At 45.5% G+C, this 16,208-nt stretch overlaps 1 protein-coding gene across 3 annotated transcripts in view; it reads left to right on the plus strand.

Annotated features, from left to right (window-relative positions):
* Window positions 1-15,657, plus strand: part of flrt2 (fibronectin leucine rich transmembrane protein 2) — a 58,093-nt gene extending 42,436 nt beyond the window's left edge. Inside the window, exons 1-2 of one of the 3 annotated variants that reach the window (XM_008286288.1) lie at window positions 5,021-5,635; window positions 8,027-15,657. In XM_008286288.1, the coding sequence (XP_008284510.1) occupies window positions 8,475-10,454 (1,980 nt within the window). In that variant the 5' untranslated portion in view covers window positions 5,021-5,635; window positions 8,027-8,474 and the 3' untranslated portion in view covers window positions 10,455-15,657. Of the gene's footprint in view, window positions 1-5,020; window positions 5,636-7,394; window positions 7,416-8,026 lie in introns of those variants that run through there. The other 2 variants (XM_008286290.1, XM_008286289.1) reach the window with 2 other exon arrangements.
* The last annotated feature ends 551 nt before the right edge of the window (window positions 15,658-16,208 follow it).

The raw sequence follows: 16,208 nt of genomic DNA on the forward strand, positions 1-16,208 counted from the left end.
CTTTTTAAATGCCACATGTAACACCCCTCGTGACATTATGGAGGCAGATGGAGCGGCGGTGCCGGGACTCGGGGCTCGATTTGTTCCACTTTAACAATGAAAGAGGCGTGGAGGTAAATATTGTTTACACTATGGCATCTATTAGAGAGCTATACGGTACACAACAGCAGTGTGCGCTATCATTTAAATGTCAAATGATTCAAAATCTGCCCCGCCTCGCAATAACCGCATCACTTGTGAGGTCGAGCAGTCGGAGATTTGCTCTTCTGTAAAATATAAACTGTCAGTTTAGCTTTGGTGAAACAGAAAAATAGGTCCCACAGTAGAAAATCAAGATCTCACTCATTTTTCAGTTCACTGGCAATTTATTCTGTGTGACGCTTTGATGCAGGCCTGTAAACCATCGGTCCAAACCTGAGTACGTTCTAGTGTTCACAGGTCATTTTACAACCCTGTTTGTGCTTTTAAGTTAATTAGAAATAACAGGTTTACTCAGAAATCCTGTGATTACTAAAACTAACTTGTGTGTCAGCAATCACAAGTGCATTCATTTTAACTGCACCCAGTGTCTTGTTTGGGGCCTGTGATTTCCATTTGATCTGACATTTAGCTGATGTCGCCAGTCATTTAGAAGACACCACGTCCCGATACAACTACGATGTGCTTCGTTCAGTCTGTAGTAGTGTCTGTAAATCACGAAGAATTTTTAAAAATGTAAAAGTTTAACAAAGAACGCCTTTAAATCCAGCAGGGCCGGCGAACTGGTGCAGTCCTCCGACTCCCCCCCTCGCCTCCGCTCAGATCTCCTCCAGTAAAATATGCAGCATGTTGTCGACTGACTTGTTTCCTCGGCTGTGAAACGTTCCGCTCTCTTCCAGGAGTCCTGCTGTGACATTAGATGCATGTAGATTGATAATCGACGGGGGCAAACATAATTACATCGCCTTAGAAATTAATGAACGCATTGATCGCCCACTCTAAACATAATCAGCATATTTTTTTTTTCTTTTTCTTTAAGCCGCTGAAAATCTCGAGTGACGGGCCTTGATTACATCACAGCTTGCAATATTACTGCGGTTTTCACCACAGTTAGTTCTTTCAAAGATCTTGCCAATACTTGTGGGGAGGGTTTTAAACACTGATGTTGTTGGCACCTTTGAAGTGCCTTTCAGTGTCCAGATGTAAATTCATGCGGGGGAAGAAATGTGATAAGCTAATGACGTCTCAGGGGACAGGAGGGAATATAACCAAGGGATAAACATATCTGCAAATCTGAGTTGTGTTTTTTTTTTTTTTTTTTCCCCTCCTTACCCTCCTTTAACACAGACTGGGGCCTGAACAGGAGCAGATGGACAGAGCTGGCTTTGATGTACTCTGGGGTCATGTGTATCTGCAGTTTTATCAAGGTACACAAGCACGCAGAGTAAATATTGCCACACCAAAAACTCTGGGAAGGTCTCTGGGCACGGCAAGGGGAATTTCCAGGGTGCAGACTGAAATATTTCTGCAGCACAGAGAAAGGTCCAATACAGATTATGTTTTTTTTGATCAAATGCAATCCATTTTACATCTAACTCCTGTTATTTTGCTCGACAACAATGAAGAAAATTAAACTAACAGGCAGGATAATGGCTTGGGGGTATTCGCCCATCTGCCTGTCTTTGGCCCATCTGAGCGTCTTGTCATTTTATCCCCATTTGCGAGCTGGAAAGAGACGTTCCATAATGCTGCACCGAGCGGGAACAGAGCGCACCGCTGCAAAAACATGTCCATCAAGGAGAAAATAAAAATAGGCTGTTTCCTCTAAATTCACTCAATCAATAATTCATGCCGCGCGGAGAAGCTTGATTTATGAAGGAATTAAATGTTGTGGACTGGGCCTCGCAACGCGGGACGGCCGTCTCGGGGACGCGGCAGCCGAAATTAAACATGAAAGGCTGAACGGCGAGAACAAGCGACTCATCTCGCGGAGGGGTTGAACGCGTTGGACTTCGATCGCACGTGCGCCCAGACAGCGAACGGTGATTTTAGACGGGAGCTTGCAGGATTTGTCGGCTGTACGTTGAAGTGGGTCGCCGGGAGTCAAACATTAATGCTGCGTGGCAACTGGAGGCGGAGATCAAAGGCAAACCTGCACCTGCTGACCTGCGGGGATCTTGTGACTCCGGCGAGCCTTTCTGACCCCGACTCTGCCGAACAGAAACACACGACATGACAGCTTTAGTGCTTTTAGAGTAGCATGCAAGTCGCTTGTATGTCCTTTCTTTCCTGTGTAAGGAAATATAAATTATAATGTCTCCACCGCTTCTTAGCAAAAGAGGCTAAAAGTGTTTTGGACCATATGTGTGGAAACAGTGCTGAACCTCCATTATTGGCACCACATAACCGACAAACAGTGTTTAAGACGTTTTTTCTCGTCTTTTCAAGCAGAAATCGGTTGTCAGTCCTTGAACTGTAATCTGCATTGTGCTGCTAAGATTGCACTTCAAAACTAGCAGGCTGGTGTGCGCTGACTTGCTAGTTAATCTGACTTCAAGTGTGTCCATGTTTACATCTTTCTGAGACTGAATGCATCACAGTGGTTGTTCCATTTCATACGTTTCCTTCAAGTGCACCCTAGAAATGCGTCCTACTTTTTTCCAGACCAAAAAAGAACAAAAAAAACCCAACTGGTGGATCTTAAACTATCCTAAGATTCATTGTGTGCCCTTGATGGTTGGATTTTAGAGACTCTTTAATCCATTTGACACAGTATTTATATTTAAAAGCGTAAACTTCAACTGCCAAAGTCTCTGCTTTGGTCGCGACTACCAACTTTGACGCAAACAGGAAGTCCTTCGTATCCCAGCCTGTTGACCACAAAAGTAAGAAGCACTACAATGAAATAGCGAAATTAAACATTAATTTTTATCTTTTGGGGAAATTTCACCAAGTATGTGCACAATTATTTTAAAATAAGTCCGTGTAACTTCGTTGAACAGCAGCCACTTTGGCAAAAACATCGTAAAGATCGGCTTCGAAGTGTTATTTGTGTGATGCAGAGATATTATAATGGGCAGACTTCACATTTAAACAATCCCTTTTGCTTGTATGACACATGCACTTCTCACTCCAAAAAGCCATTTGTCAGCTTCGCAACAGCTGAACAAGATAACATCCAGCCAATCGTGTTGTTGCACTGACTCAAGAGCAGTGTTGTGAAACTGTACACGTGAGGAAAAGTACTTTTTAAGCCCGTTTTTTTTGAGAAAAGATTACCAGAATTTCGAACCGGTTTTTGATCAGATTTGACTGCTGGTGCGGTTTGTAGGTTTATTTTATCACCATGTTCATGCTATTAAGCTATTTAGAAAACACAGGTGGACTCGATTTTGTTTCAGTAATCACAGGTCTGTTCACTTTTATTGCTGCTGTAGCTGCTAAGTCAATACTTGAAGCCTCTTTTAAGCTCCACCTGCGTGATCTTTACGACCGCTGATTGCTGCTTTATATGAATTTAAGTCCGAGGATTGGCTCCTAAAATTGTATTGAGCTCCTACTTTATGGCCTGTATTTTCATAAGAGCTGTCCTTGATTACGCTGTCGGCATGTTACGATTTCCTTTGTGACAACAACAACTTCCAACCTACCACACTGAAAATGTAACAGAGGATTTATCATCAAAACAATCCCACCTGATGCCAGATCTTTGGCTTAACCTCATCCACAATGACTGTGTTTTGTTTAGGGAGTGTTGACTGACATTGAGATGCAGCCACACCTTTTCATACGACACTATGTTCTTTCCCAGCCAGATTAATGGAAAGGGGATACAGCTCCGAACAATTTGTCTCCATGCAGTTTTTACGTCGTTTTTCCATCCTTGTGACCGTTGAATTTGCAGTTATCTCTCTCTCTGCTACTCATTTAGATAGAGGCCTGGTCCTGCTAGCATGAAATAACTGCCTGGGGGCACTACAGAGACGGTTGCCGAGTGGCGAGACTTGCCCGGAGGGACTTTGGCACAATCATTACGATGAATAAATAAAATTAAAGAGTAAAATGTCCTCTTTTGGGCACATTTGACCAAGTGTGTTCCACTGTGGCATTACATACCGACAAATAACGCTTATTATACAGTAACTGTGGCGCAAATGAGTCAGGAGCAACATCTTCCAGCTACTAATCAGATCATTTTCACTGAGCTGAGGAAATGTAATGTTTTATCTGTTGGAATAAGACGTGTGTTCCTGTCAGTAGTTTCACTTTTATTCCAGTTTGGCTTTAAAATGTGGTGGAGTTTATATGTTTGACAGCCAAACACACATGAACAAAGCTCTGCTCATTATAACATCAGCAAGCGTGTGCGCGTTTATTCTTTAGAAGAAGAAAAAAATTAAATAAATAAACCACGGGTGCGCGCGCATTAATAAACCGAGGGAGATGCGGACGAACGTGCCGGTGCGCGCTCCCGCTCCGAACAGCGGTGCACTGCTGAATCAGTAACGGCGAGAAAAGAAGAAGAAGAAGCAGCAGAGTCGTCAGATGAAATGACTGTGGCTGTCAGCGTGTGTCTGAACGCCTCAGATCACGCGCAAAAGTGCGGCCAGTCAATATGAAGCTGCGCACTTTGGGGCTGATTATCCAGCTTTAGGTTGGTGTGATTTAAAGAGAGAGGACAAAGATCAGCTAAATGAACAAAACTAAAGTGATCCTGAAAGCTTCCAGCAGGCCGGAGCTAATAAGGACTTTTGTGGCACAGTGGACGCAGGGATATAGAAGATGTGTGGTGGAGAATTTGGGGGGATTAAAATGCAAAAGGAGAAGCTGAGACTGAGGTGAAAAGGTAGGCCGGTGCAAACAGCGTGCAGGGGATCAAGTGTGTTGAGAGACAAACTATTTTCTGCAGTGTGAGGGCAGCGGGGAGGATCTGTGGCTTAAAGCCATCACGGAGCTGCTGGAGGAGATGCATTCTTCATTCTGAGGAGGAGGAGGAGGAGGAAGGAGGGACGAGAGGGGGAGAGAGAGAGAGAGGGAGAGAGAGAGAGAGAGAGAGAGGTGAGCAGAGCACACACGTCGCACTATCAACTGAATCCATCTAAGAAAACAACTCGCAGGGAGTCCGGAGCTCCGAGCTGCGCAGCCACCTAAAAGGCAAGTTTTGAGCTTCCACCTCCTTCCTCCTCCTGCGAACCAAACGGCGCAACCACCGGGACGGACGCAGCTGGTCCCCGCGTCATGGCCCGCGGCGGATCAGGCGGCGGACACTTCGGCGAGCGCGTCCTCCCCGTTCGGGCAGCAGAGTGTGGAAGAGGAGAAGTGCCTGCCGCCGCTTCCTTCGCTCCTTACGCGCCGCAGACGGTGTTGAGTTAAAGCGGGAGGAAAACGCGCACGATAATTTTTTTTAAAAAACAAGAGAGAAAGGGGGGAGATTAGAAAATTAAAAAAATAAATGGACACAAACCCAGTGGAAGGACCCATGCAGGCAAATATGCTGTTCCGTAGACTCGCCGGGCTGCTGATCGGAACCGACTCGCACCGAGCTGAGCTTTACGCACGGTCATACAGCGGGACCGCATGAAGGACGGAGGCGTAAAGAAAAGGGGAAAAGTTGAATGCGGTAGCGGGGTTTGCGATGGATAAAGGCTCGTCAAAGGTAGGCTGGATGTTTCTTAATAAACCCGAAGCTGGTTAGAAATAAGCTCAGGCCTGAGTTGCATATAAATCGGCCACTTTTTTCCCCCCATGAAACAGAGCACAGAAACCTTGAGCAGGGATCCTTGTAACGCACATCCACCTATGGAACTCAAACATCCCCACAAAGACACCCTCATACCCACTCACTTTACCTTTTTTTTTTTTTTTAGATTATTTAAAACGCTCCAGCAATTTAGTTGTGGGTTAATTAGATATTTCATCGAGTTAAGGATTACTGCGCTCCACATTTTCTTTTTTTTTTCTTCCCCACCCGAGAGAAAACCTGACTTTTTTTTTTCTTTCCCTCTCAATGCACTGCACGGTTTTCAATTCCCCCCTTTGAAATAATTCATTCAAATGAACACCGCTCACTGGGCAGCCTTTGAAGTCTTACCTGATCCGCCTCTTATCGCCTCTTAAACACTCCTATCCATTTTAAACTTTTTAATTGCGTTTCTGTCGCTAAATCCACTTCTAATCGGATTGTCCTGGCCACATATCACAGCGTTCATCTGGTGGTGAGAAACTGTGCTCCCTGGACTGGAAATTAAATTTAAAAAAAAAAGAAGAAGAGAAAAGAGGAGGGTGGGGGGTGAAAGTATTTTTTTTCTTTAAGTCACTTTCTCTCCTACATCACTTTTGGTGTTACCAGGTAAACTTGTGCTTCAGTCATTTGGATTCTCGGTGACATTTTATTTATGCAGCTATAATAATCTTGATGCTGCTGCCTTCTGCTGTTGATTCTGCCGCTGTGGCAGCACATTTTATCACTTCATGTGGTTGCTTATCCCCCCCTCCTCTCTCTCTCCGTCACCACCTCCCCTGAAGCTTATTTGATTAAATTTAGCTCTTTCAATTTAGAAAAGTAGATCAGAGAGTGTATGTGTGTGTGTGTGTGTGTGTCAAAGGATTGTTTCTCCATCTCCGCCACAAAGAGCCCCATGCAGGCTTCCATCTAGTCAACAAACAAGGCTGGGAATGTTAAAGAAGAGGGGCTACGAAGGCTAATACATGGAGAGGGAGTGGATTTTTCTTGTCTTTACACAATATAGCTCTCTGCCAGTCACGGCTGACGGTTGTAATAAATCAGATTTTATTTTTTTTTATCAGAAAAATAAAATGCCCCTCTCCCCTCCCCTCCCACCTAAATTGGTATTCTTGTCTGAATTGTGCGGCTCCAGACCCCCGCAGGAAGCCTTAATCCACACTCACGGTCGCCCCTGTGCTTAACATTCAACCCATCGTTTCCCATCATTGTGTCATCCAGCGTTGACTCAGGGTGGAGCTCCAGTTAAGCTGAAAGCTACAGATGACAACGGCTGTCTTTCAATCATGTTGGAGAGGAGACGAGAGGGAGGGCGATGTTTGATGGCTCATAAAAGTTGGAATAATGGATCTGTGGCTTCTACTGTAATCCGATGGCCTTGTGCTTTACTACGAACCTCTCCGTGCTGAAAAACAGCCCCGTATCGATCATTTATCGCAGGTGGAGGGACTAAATTATTTTCCAATCCCATTTCATTTGACAGCTCGTGTATGTCACTCCAGGCGGAGGAGGAGGAGGAGGAGGAGGAGGAGGCGGCGTTGATTCGCGGCGTCTCTATTCCTCGACTGCCTCTCCTTTGTTTTGTAATCTCCACCAGCCTTAAGTCTTGAGTTTGACGACGGTGGGTTCAGGCCTGCACGTAATAACGAGCTCCTCCTCGGGCCACCGGCAGAAACAATCGCCTCTGTTTACTGTAAGCGCTTGTGTGTTTACTCGTGTACCTCTGCCCACTATGTCTGCTCAAGCAGCTGGAAAGAAGGAAAAAAAAAAAAGCAGTAGCAGCTTGTTTTTTGCTGTATTGTTGTGTTTTTTTTTTCTGCTGCCCAGGAAATATCTTCCATGTTGGCACACCAAGAGCTGATGTCTTTATGAGTCTTATCTTATTTTAGCATGTTTTCCATTAGGCGACAGTGATGTTGCTGAGAATCCTTGTGAATCCATGAGTGTGTGTCCTTGCAGTGCTCTATTACCTCCTTTGATAGAGCGCAGGGGGATAAAAGCCTTCTTTATGTCTGTGAAACCGGATGTGCAAGAGCTGTTCTGAATATTTATCAGACTCTTTTTTTAACATAGCCAGTGCATAATTTGACATGAGCAGTGAACGGTATGTTTTGTGACTCTGTCTTTCTGTTTGGGGGAGAAGGAAAGAGTGAGAACGAAGGCAGGACGGTTGGTGTGTGTGTGTGTGTGTGTTTGTATGTTAAATAAAGAGACAGAGCAAAAGAGGGAACAGAGAGGCCCCTTTTTTCCGAGAACAGGCCACCCCTGAAAATACTCATCTAGCTTTTCTTTGTTTTCCCACAGGTCTGTGGATCCAAATGTCACCCCCCTTGGACTCTGCCCTGGTCGGGGACCAGCAGTGTGTGACGGACAGGCGAGCGGAGCCTGCGGTGGCTCTCTTACTGCGTGGCTTCAAATTGGCCCTGGCTGAGCTCTGCATGGAGCAGCGAGTGAAGAGTCCTGCTATGGTCTGATGTCTCAGCATGGATGGAGTCAGTCAGAGGACTGGCCACCACTAATGAGACCATCGCTCTTCAGCTGAGGACTAGCATTTACAGGATTACTCCCACGGTTTCCTGCTCTTTCCCCAGCTAACTGCATCATTACCAAACTGTCCTAGGTGGACTTTTCGTGGCTCTGGTTTTTGGTGGATATATACGTCATTGCCTTTCTGATTTTCATATTTGTTTTTTTGTTTTTGTTTTTTTTTTTGTTATTGTTGGTTTCCATTTTCCTGTTTTGTTTTTCCACTATGGAGTTTCTGGCTGGACCCTGGAATAAGGATTGGGCTTCATTCTTGCAGTTTTGGTTGACTGTCATCCTAAGCCTCCAAATGCAGTTCAGCCCGGGTGCCTCTTGCCCGGAGGAGTGTCGTTGTGACAAATCGTTCGTGTACTGCAACGAACGCAGCCTGACATCAGTGCCTCTGGGGATACAGGAGGGCTACAAGGTCCTCTACCTACACAACAACCAGATCAACAATGCTGGCTTCCCTATGGAACTTCATAATCTGGTCTCCGTGGAGACTGTGTATCTCTACGGCAACCAGCTGGATGAATTCCCTGTCAATCTGCCCAAAAACACCAAGATCCTGCATCTCCAGGAGAACAATATCCAGACGATCTCCAGGGCAGCCCTGGCCCAGCTGACTCAGCTAGAGGAGCTGCACCTGGATGATAACTCCATCTCCACAGTGGGGGTGGAAGAAGGGGCCTTTAGGGAGGCGGTAAGCCTCAAACTCCTCTTCCTCACCAAGAACCACTTAAGCAGTGTTCCCATTGGCCTTCCTGAGGACCTGAAGGAGCTGCGGTTGGATGAGAACCGCATTGCTGTCATTGCAGAGGAGGCTTTCCAGAATGTGACACGCCTGCAGCGCCTCCTGCTGGACGGGAACCTGCTGACGGACGAGGGCATCGCACCAGGGACCTTCCAGGGCCTGGCCACCCTCCGTGAGCTGGCCCTGGCCCGCAACTCTCTCACCTTCCCCCCTCCCCTCCTGCCCAGTCAGTCACTGATCAAACTCAGCCTGCAGGAGAACCAGATCGACCAGATCCCTGTGGCGGCCTTCGCTGGTCTAAACAGGCTGGAAAAGCTGGATATTTCCACCAACCAGCTTCAGACACTGACGCAGGGCGTGTTCGATGGCCTGTCGAGCCTGAGGCACCTCATAGTGCGAAACAACCCGTGGCGCTGCGACTGTGCCGTGAAGTGGGTGGTGGTGTGGCTCAAGTCTTTGCCTTCCTCCATCAACGCCCGGGGCTTCGTGTGCTCGAGTCCGGAGAAGGTGCGTGGCATGACAATCAGAGAGCTCACGCTGGATATTATCGAGTGTCCCGTTTATCCCGACCAGCCGCCCTGGCCCACCCTCCGCTCCACACCCCCTCCCCCACCCACCACCACCCCTGTCACCACCATGATCTCCACCCTCATCACCACATCCGTCCCTTACTACTTCGACTCCCCCTCCCCTCCTCTACCCCCAATCCATAACCCCCCAGGGCCCCTGCCTCCTTACGAGGACCCCCTTCAGATCTCCTTCCACGTGGTGAACTCCACCAGTATCGAGGTGAGCTGGGCTTCCTATTTCACCGTCACAGCCTACAAGGTCACTTGGGTCAAAAGGGGCCAAAGCCAAATAAACGAGGGGATGCGGGAGAGGACGGTGAGCGGGGACCGGCGGCACATCAGCCTCACCAACCTGGAGCCGCGCTCGGTGTATCGGATCTGCGTGCACGTTCTGGACACCCTTAACTCCTACAGGCCCGGAGAGGATACTGTGTGCTCCGAGGCCAGGACCAAGCCGCCTGCGTCTACTAAGCCTCCCGGCAGAGAGCAAGCTCCTCAGGACAGCATCAACTCCACGCTGCTAATGGCTGGGATCATAGGCGGCGCGGTTCTTATCATCCTGGTAACGCTGCTCGGCCTGTTCTGCTGGCACATGCACAGGAAGAGCCGGTCGTCTTCGACCAAGTGGAAATACAACCGCGGCAGGAGAAAAGACGACTACTGCGAGGCTGGAACCAAGAAGGATAACTCCATTCTGGAGATGACTGAGACCAGTTTCCAGATAGTGGCGCTGAACAATGAGCAGCTGCTCAAGGGAGATTTCCGCATTCAGCCCATCTACACGCCCAACGGGGGCATTGGATTTAGAGACTGTCACCTCAGCAACAACAGCATAGCCTACTGCAAGAGCAGCAACGTGCCCAGTACAGAGTTCTGCCACACGTGATGCAGCAGCGCACAGTACAACGGCAATCACACATACACACACACACACACACACACACAAACACCAGAAACACTCGCATACAGACACACACATACACCGTTTGTGTAGACAACAAAAAATATAAAAATTCTAGTGAAATATAACTGTACTATATATATTTCCAAGTTCTGTCTACGATGTAATTTATACTGTGGATAATAATGTGGGATTCTCTGCTATCTTTTTTATTCTTAGAAGAAGAGATACAAGTGTTTCTTTTTTTATAACCAGCAGGGTTTTGAAAGTTGTTTTAATGGTCAGTACTGTACATGAACATGGATTTGTACAATCACGGCACCCTGGGTGTAGCTTCTGACAAAAACGCTGTCAGCCTTGGAAATGTTGAGGGGGGGGACGCTTCAGAGGGCTGGGATCCTTTGCTAACCACAGAAGCAAAAATATGGCCTTTTTTTTGCGCTTTGAAACCCTGCAATCCCTCCCCGGTACAAGAGAACAGCGGTAAAAGACAACACAGCACAGGGGAAATCCAAACACTGCTGATTAGAGCGCTGTGGAAATACAGCAGTGGTGTTGTAAAAAAGAATCGAAGTGCACTTTCTTATTAATGGTAGCAAGGCAGGAAGTGAGCGATCGCGTGTAAGGGATTGTGGAAGGCCGTGAGGGGAGAATGTCATCGGCGCTGTCGAGAAGCGTAGGCTGAGATTTCCCAAAAGTAACGCTAAAAGCATCTTTGTTCTGTTAGTTTACAGTGGAATGAAGGTGGGATTAGTCAGGAGGACGCTGTTGGGGAAGAAAAAGAAAGGACGTGCCATTTTCAGCAAATTCAATTATTAACACGAGCGTTAAAGCAACAAAGGGTGATTGGGGCTAATGAGGTGCTGAGACTTGCAGATCCTTTTTGGAAAGTTTCTACTTTTTTTTCCCCCCTCTTGTTTTGGCGAGTGAGGCCACAAGGGGGCAGTTTTCCTCAGCACCACATGTGTGTGTGTGTGTGGGGCAGAGGAAGAGAGGGCAGAGTGATCACTTTACCTCCACCATTCCCCTGGAGCCCATTACCCAGACGACATTACTCATGCTCAAACAGCATTGTGTAGAGTATTCTTGCTCATCGAGCTACTTAATGATGTGGAATCATTTAAAACTAACAGTGTTTTCCGCGTTTGGTGGCTAAATGATATGGATTTTCACCACTGTGGTCTGCTGTGAGACGACGGTTCCTCCCTCTGTATACGTGTGTGTGCGCGAGAGAGAGACGTGATGGATTTGCAGACGGCTCGCACATAATTATACACCCACTTATTTCATCCCAGTCCCGGCGTTCATTAGACTTTCTGATAAATTATGAAATTACAACAATAAGATGGCGCCCCGCCCCCCGATCGCCTCATCAAGCTCCTCCGTCATTTATCCTTTCATCCACGCTCTCCAAAAACGGCCTGCTTCATTCACGCTTTGCTCACCTGAACAATGCACCTTCTGCAAGGCTGACTCTCGCTCGGTCTGCACACATTTTCTGTCCCTGCCTGTGTCTGACTCCGCACTCTGATCCCTGCATGGGCTCAATTAAAACAGTTTCCCTGCCCTTCAGCTCGTAGGCTGTGGTGGCAGCTCTTTGCATGTGAGGTGCCAGTGAGAGGTCTTCATTATGCACCTCTTAAGAAGACTTTATTTGACTTGACATGATTTTATTTTGAGGGCCCGAGCTTAAAAGAAACCCCCCCTCCTTTCCCTCCCTCTTCCCATAATCCTCAACCAAAAAAGGGAGAAAAATATGTAGACCTTATTTTCACTTGGCTGCATGAGGCTCACGCTGGGTTTTTTAACTCTTTGCGCACGGATTCAGCTGCTCGAACACACTGTACACGGCAGACAAACCGGGCTTAAAGCAGAACCATTTTTCAAGGGCTCGTACTCGTGTTATTCCAGAGTGTCGGGATTATCTTCTGAGAGGATTTTACCTCAGCTGTCGGAGTATCTTAAAAAAAAAAAAAAGTAGCTGCACTTACTGTATTTCCAGCAATAGCTCAGATCACGATCACATGGACTTTAATTTGAGACGTCCCCCGGCCTCGGTGCTTAAAACCCCGTTTAACCATTAACGAACACGATGGAAGAAGTTAATCATCTGTCTTAACGTGTCATTTAGTGTCGTATTATGTCGTGAAACATTATTTTTATTACGAGTTGGTTTCATGTTTTTAGAAGCAGTTTGGGATATTTTGAAAGGACAAACTCTACTGAGAAGATATTTAATGCAGTAGTTTTATGAGCGTTACCTGAGAAGATCGATACCACTCTGATGTCAGTATGCTAAACATGAGGCCTAGCTTAGCATTAAGGCTAGAAACAGCTAGCCTAGCTCTGTCCAAGGCTAAGACAACATTTTAGCCGTTGTGTAAAAAAACAAAAAAAGAGCTATCATATGTGCTAATTAGTGAGTTTTGAAGGTGCTGACAGGTTTGGACAGAACTAGAATGGCTGTTTTACTGCATATTTATGGCTAAGCTAACCGGCCAAAGACTGTATCAAGAGATGGACGTAGCATTCTGAAAAGTGATGCAAATACAAAAGTGACTAAAACCTGCAGCTAGCAGGAAGCGGTGGCTCTGGTTACAAAACGAGGTCAGGTTGTCTGTTAGAAAATGACTCGACTTCTCACTAACCCCAACGATACAGACATGAATTTTAATGATTATCTCATTACTTGGTGGTGTCTTTGCAAAATGTCAAACTGTTCTTTTAAGTGGAAAAAGAAAAAAATCGTGACATTTTTACACATCCGTTTTGTGTAAAACAAATGTGATCTAATGTGCTAATTAGTGAGCTTTGGAGGTCCTGGTGGGTCTGGGATGGCCCTTTTTCCAGCTAAGCTAAGCAGCCACAGATTGTATAGAACAGATGGATGTAGCCTCGGGGTGACTTCAACCTGCGTGCTTTCTAACAGCCAGCAGGGGGCGACTCCTCTGATGGCAAAAAGGAGTCAGATTGTGTAGAAGTCCATGAGAAAACGACCCTAACTTCTCATTTGATTTGTTCAGTCAGTAATCAACAAATGATTATTTTCTCATCAATCTGTTGATTGTTTAGTCGATAAAATGTCAGAAAACGGTGAAAAATCTGCATTTCTTCGAGCCCAAGATGAAATCCTCAAATGTCTTGTTTTGTCCATAACCCTTAATATTTATCTTAATTTAATAAGCTGGAATCCTTGAGGTTTGACTTTCTTGTCCTATAGAATTACTCAGACCAAATAATCGATTTTCAGAATAGTTAGCAATGAATTCCGTAGTTGACAATTAATCCATTAGTGGTCTCCACTTGGTAAACATTTTCTTAATGAAGTTATTGACTCAGTTGCTAATTTCAAGCCTCCTGCAGGACAGCATGATGCTAATGTTGTAGATTATGGTTCCATTTAGACTAAAATAGACGATAGAGCTGTGTGTTTCAGAGCAGGACTACGTTGTTCGTAGTGTCCCAAAGCTCCACCCTTGGCTCAGCACGTTTGGTTGTCAAAGGCTGAGGCGGCAAAACACCACAGATGCTACGTCCATCTTTACAAACAGTCCATGCTCTTAGTTCTAGCGTCATATTTACCACACGGACATGAGAGAGGTAACGATCGTGTCATTACTCAAAACGACAGGCGAAAATGGAAAGTTCATTTGTGCTGCCATCACTGAATACGGTACACCTCACCTCAACTAACATACATGAACAGTTTGAATGGTTTATGTTGGGTTTATTAATATCTAGAACTTCTGTGGTTATCAAAGCATCTCCACTTTTTATTTCAACCTTTTTTTCTTTTTTTGTTTTTCTACTAATATCCACATATCAGCCACATCCAAAACACCCACCGTCCGTGGAGACGCACCGGGCCGCCCTGCCCTGCGCTTAGATCAACCCTGCTGAGCGTCTAGCCGACAGTTCATCGTGTGGTTTCGCTTCATGCTGCACCAGCTGACCATAATCCCACGCAGCGACACTTGAACATGTACAACTGATACTGTTTCTTTTTTTTTTTTCGTTGCTGTTTTTATTTTTCGTTCTAGATAAGAAAAAAAAAAAGAAATAAAAAAAATAAAGAGCCCTATTTTAAGTCACTTGTGGATCAAGCAAGTCAGGTCAAACCATTGCAACGTATAGCATCTCCCCTGTCTGTGAATGTGTAACGGAGACAGATATTTGCCTTACCTTTTATGCAGGACTGAATGATTAGAGGGAGTTTAAGTGGGAGGAAGAGAAAGGATGAGACATAAAGAGACGGCAACAAGAACGCTGAACTGAAAGCACATTTCTCCAACCGACTGCAGCAACAATAACGGGAAGAGCAACACAAAGCGTGACACACACAGTAGCTAAACGAGAGACTCCGTAGTGCCAGAAATTAAGCGGTGCATGGCTAATGATTCAAGCAGACTGGGAAGGAGCTGCGGCGGCGGTTGTTTCGCAGCGTATATTACTCTTAATTTTGATGAAAGGAGGCGGCTGCAGCGCCGTGACCAATGGAATTACACAAAAAACATATTACAGACTGCGAGCGTACGGTTTTATTACTGTTTCAGGGTGCCGAGAAGTAATTTCCCCTTAAAGCTCATTGATTCGCGTTGAAATAATTATGTTTAATCACTGAGACAGACGGAACACATGAAACTGAATAGGTTTAAAGTCACCTTTTTTCCTTCCTGCAGGCTGCAAATATCTATTAGCCAGTGATATTCATTCAAGAAATTTTTGCATGTACTGTATTTAGCTTCATAGCCTTTCATTTTTTTTTTTTTTTTTTTTGTCACAACAGGGTTTGGACTTTCAAATCTTTTTTTTTCTTTTTTTTTTCCGAGAGGTGGTTATGAAACAGCAACCACACACTAAGGTTTTCATGTGGTTTAGTGGAAGCAGGCAGGAAATTTACAGTGCATGTAAAATGGCTATGTTTGGGATACTTTGCCATCCTGGCTTCTGGATTCTCATCGAGACACTGCAGTGTTACGTTAGCCATCCACACCGAGACGTTTTTCTTAGGAACCAAAGTTTAAAAAAAATTTCTGTTCTCATGATGAAATATTGATGTTGTTCCATGTATGTGCCTTGAGGTTGAACTTACAATGTAAAGTCCTTGAAACCTTTAAATGTTTTTGCACAAACTGTAAATACTTAAGTGAAGCTTTTTGAAAATAAAAGAGCCATTGGATTTGAGCGATCACTCCTTTTCGTTTTTGGAAAGAAGAAAAAAAAGAAGGTGCTCCCATGAGTGATCCTGCATTCTTTGTCTTTTGACATTTTTTTGTACAGAAGCACAGGCCTTTGCTCAGGCTATTTTGGGTCAGACACTAGCAATTCTGGGTCATAGATTTGTGCTGTACCAAACCATGCCAAGTTATCCTCTTATTTCTATACGGGAAGCTTGAGACATCTTAGCGTAGCCACCGCAGCTTAGCGTTCAGCTGGGGAAAATCCAGGATACTCTCTCCTTCCACTTGTATGGCACAGCTAAATCCCAGAATGGGCTTTTTTTTTCTCCCAATCCCTGTGTTTTACCAACTTTTTTTCCCCCCACATGACCGCATCCCAGTGTTGCCTTTTGCAGCCTCCAGCCCGCTGAGAAACCCACATTAGCCCAATCTTAATTCACTATGACAATTAACCGCAGCTGCAACACAAAAGGGTGTGCCGCTTTGGTATTTTGAGCGGGAAATTGGTATATTTCTCCAAATCCCTCAAATGTCAAAATGTGATTTGTTATTGCACAAT

This window comes from Stegastes partitus, unplaced genomic scaffold (genome assembly GCF_000690725.1).
Source record: "Stegastes partitus isolate 25-593 unplaced genomic scaffold, Stegastes_partitus-1.0.2 Scaffold446, whole genome shotgun sequence".
In the NCBI taxonomy this organism is placed as follows: domain Eukaryota; kingdom Metazoa; phylum Chordata; class Actinopteri; family Pomacentridae; genus Stegastes; species Stegastes partitus.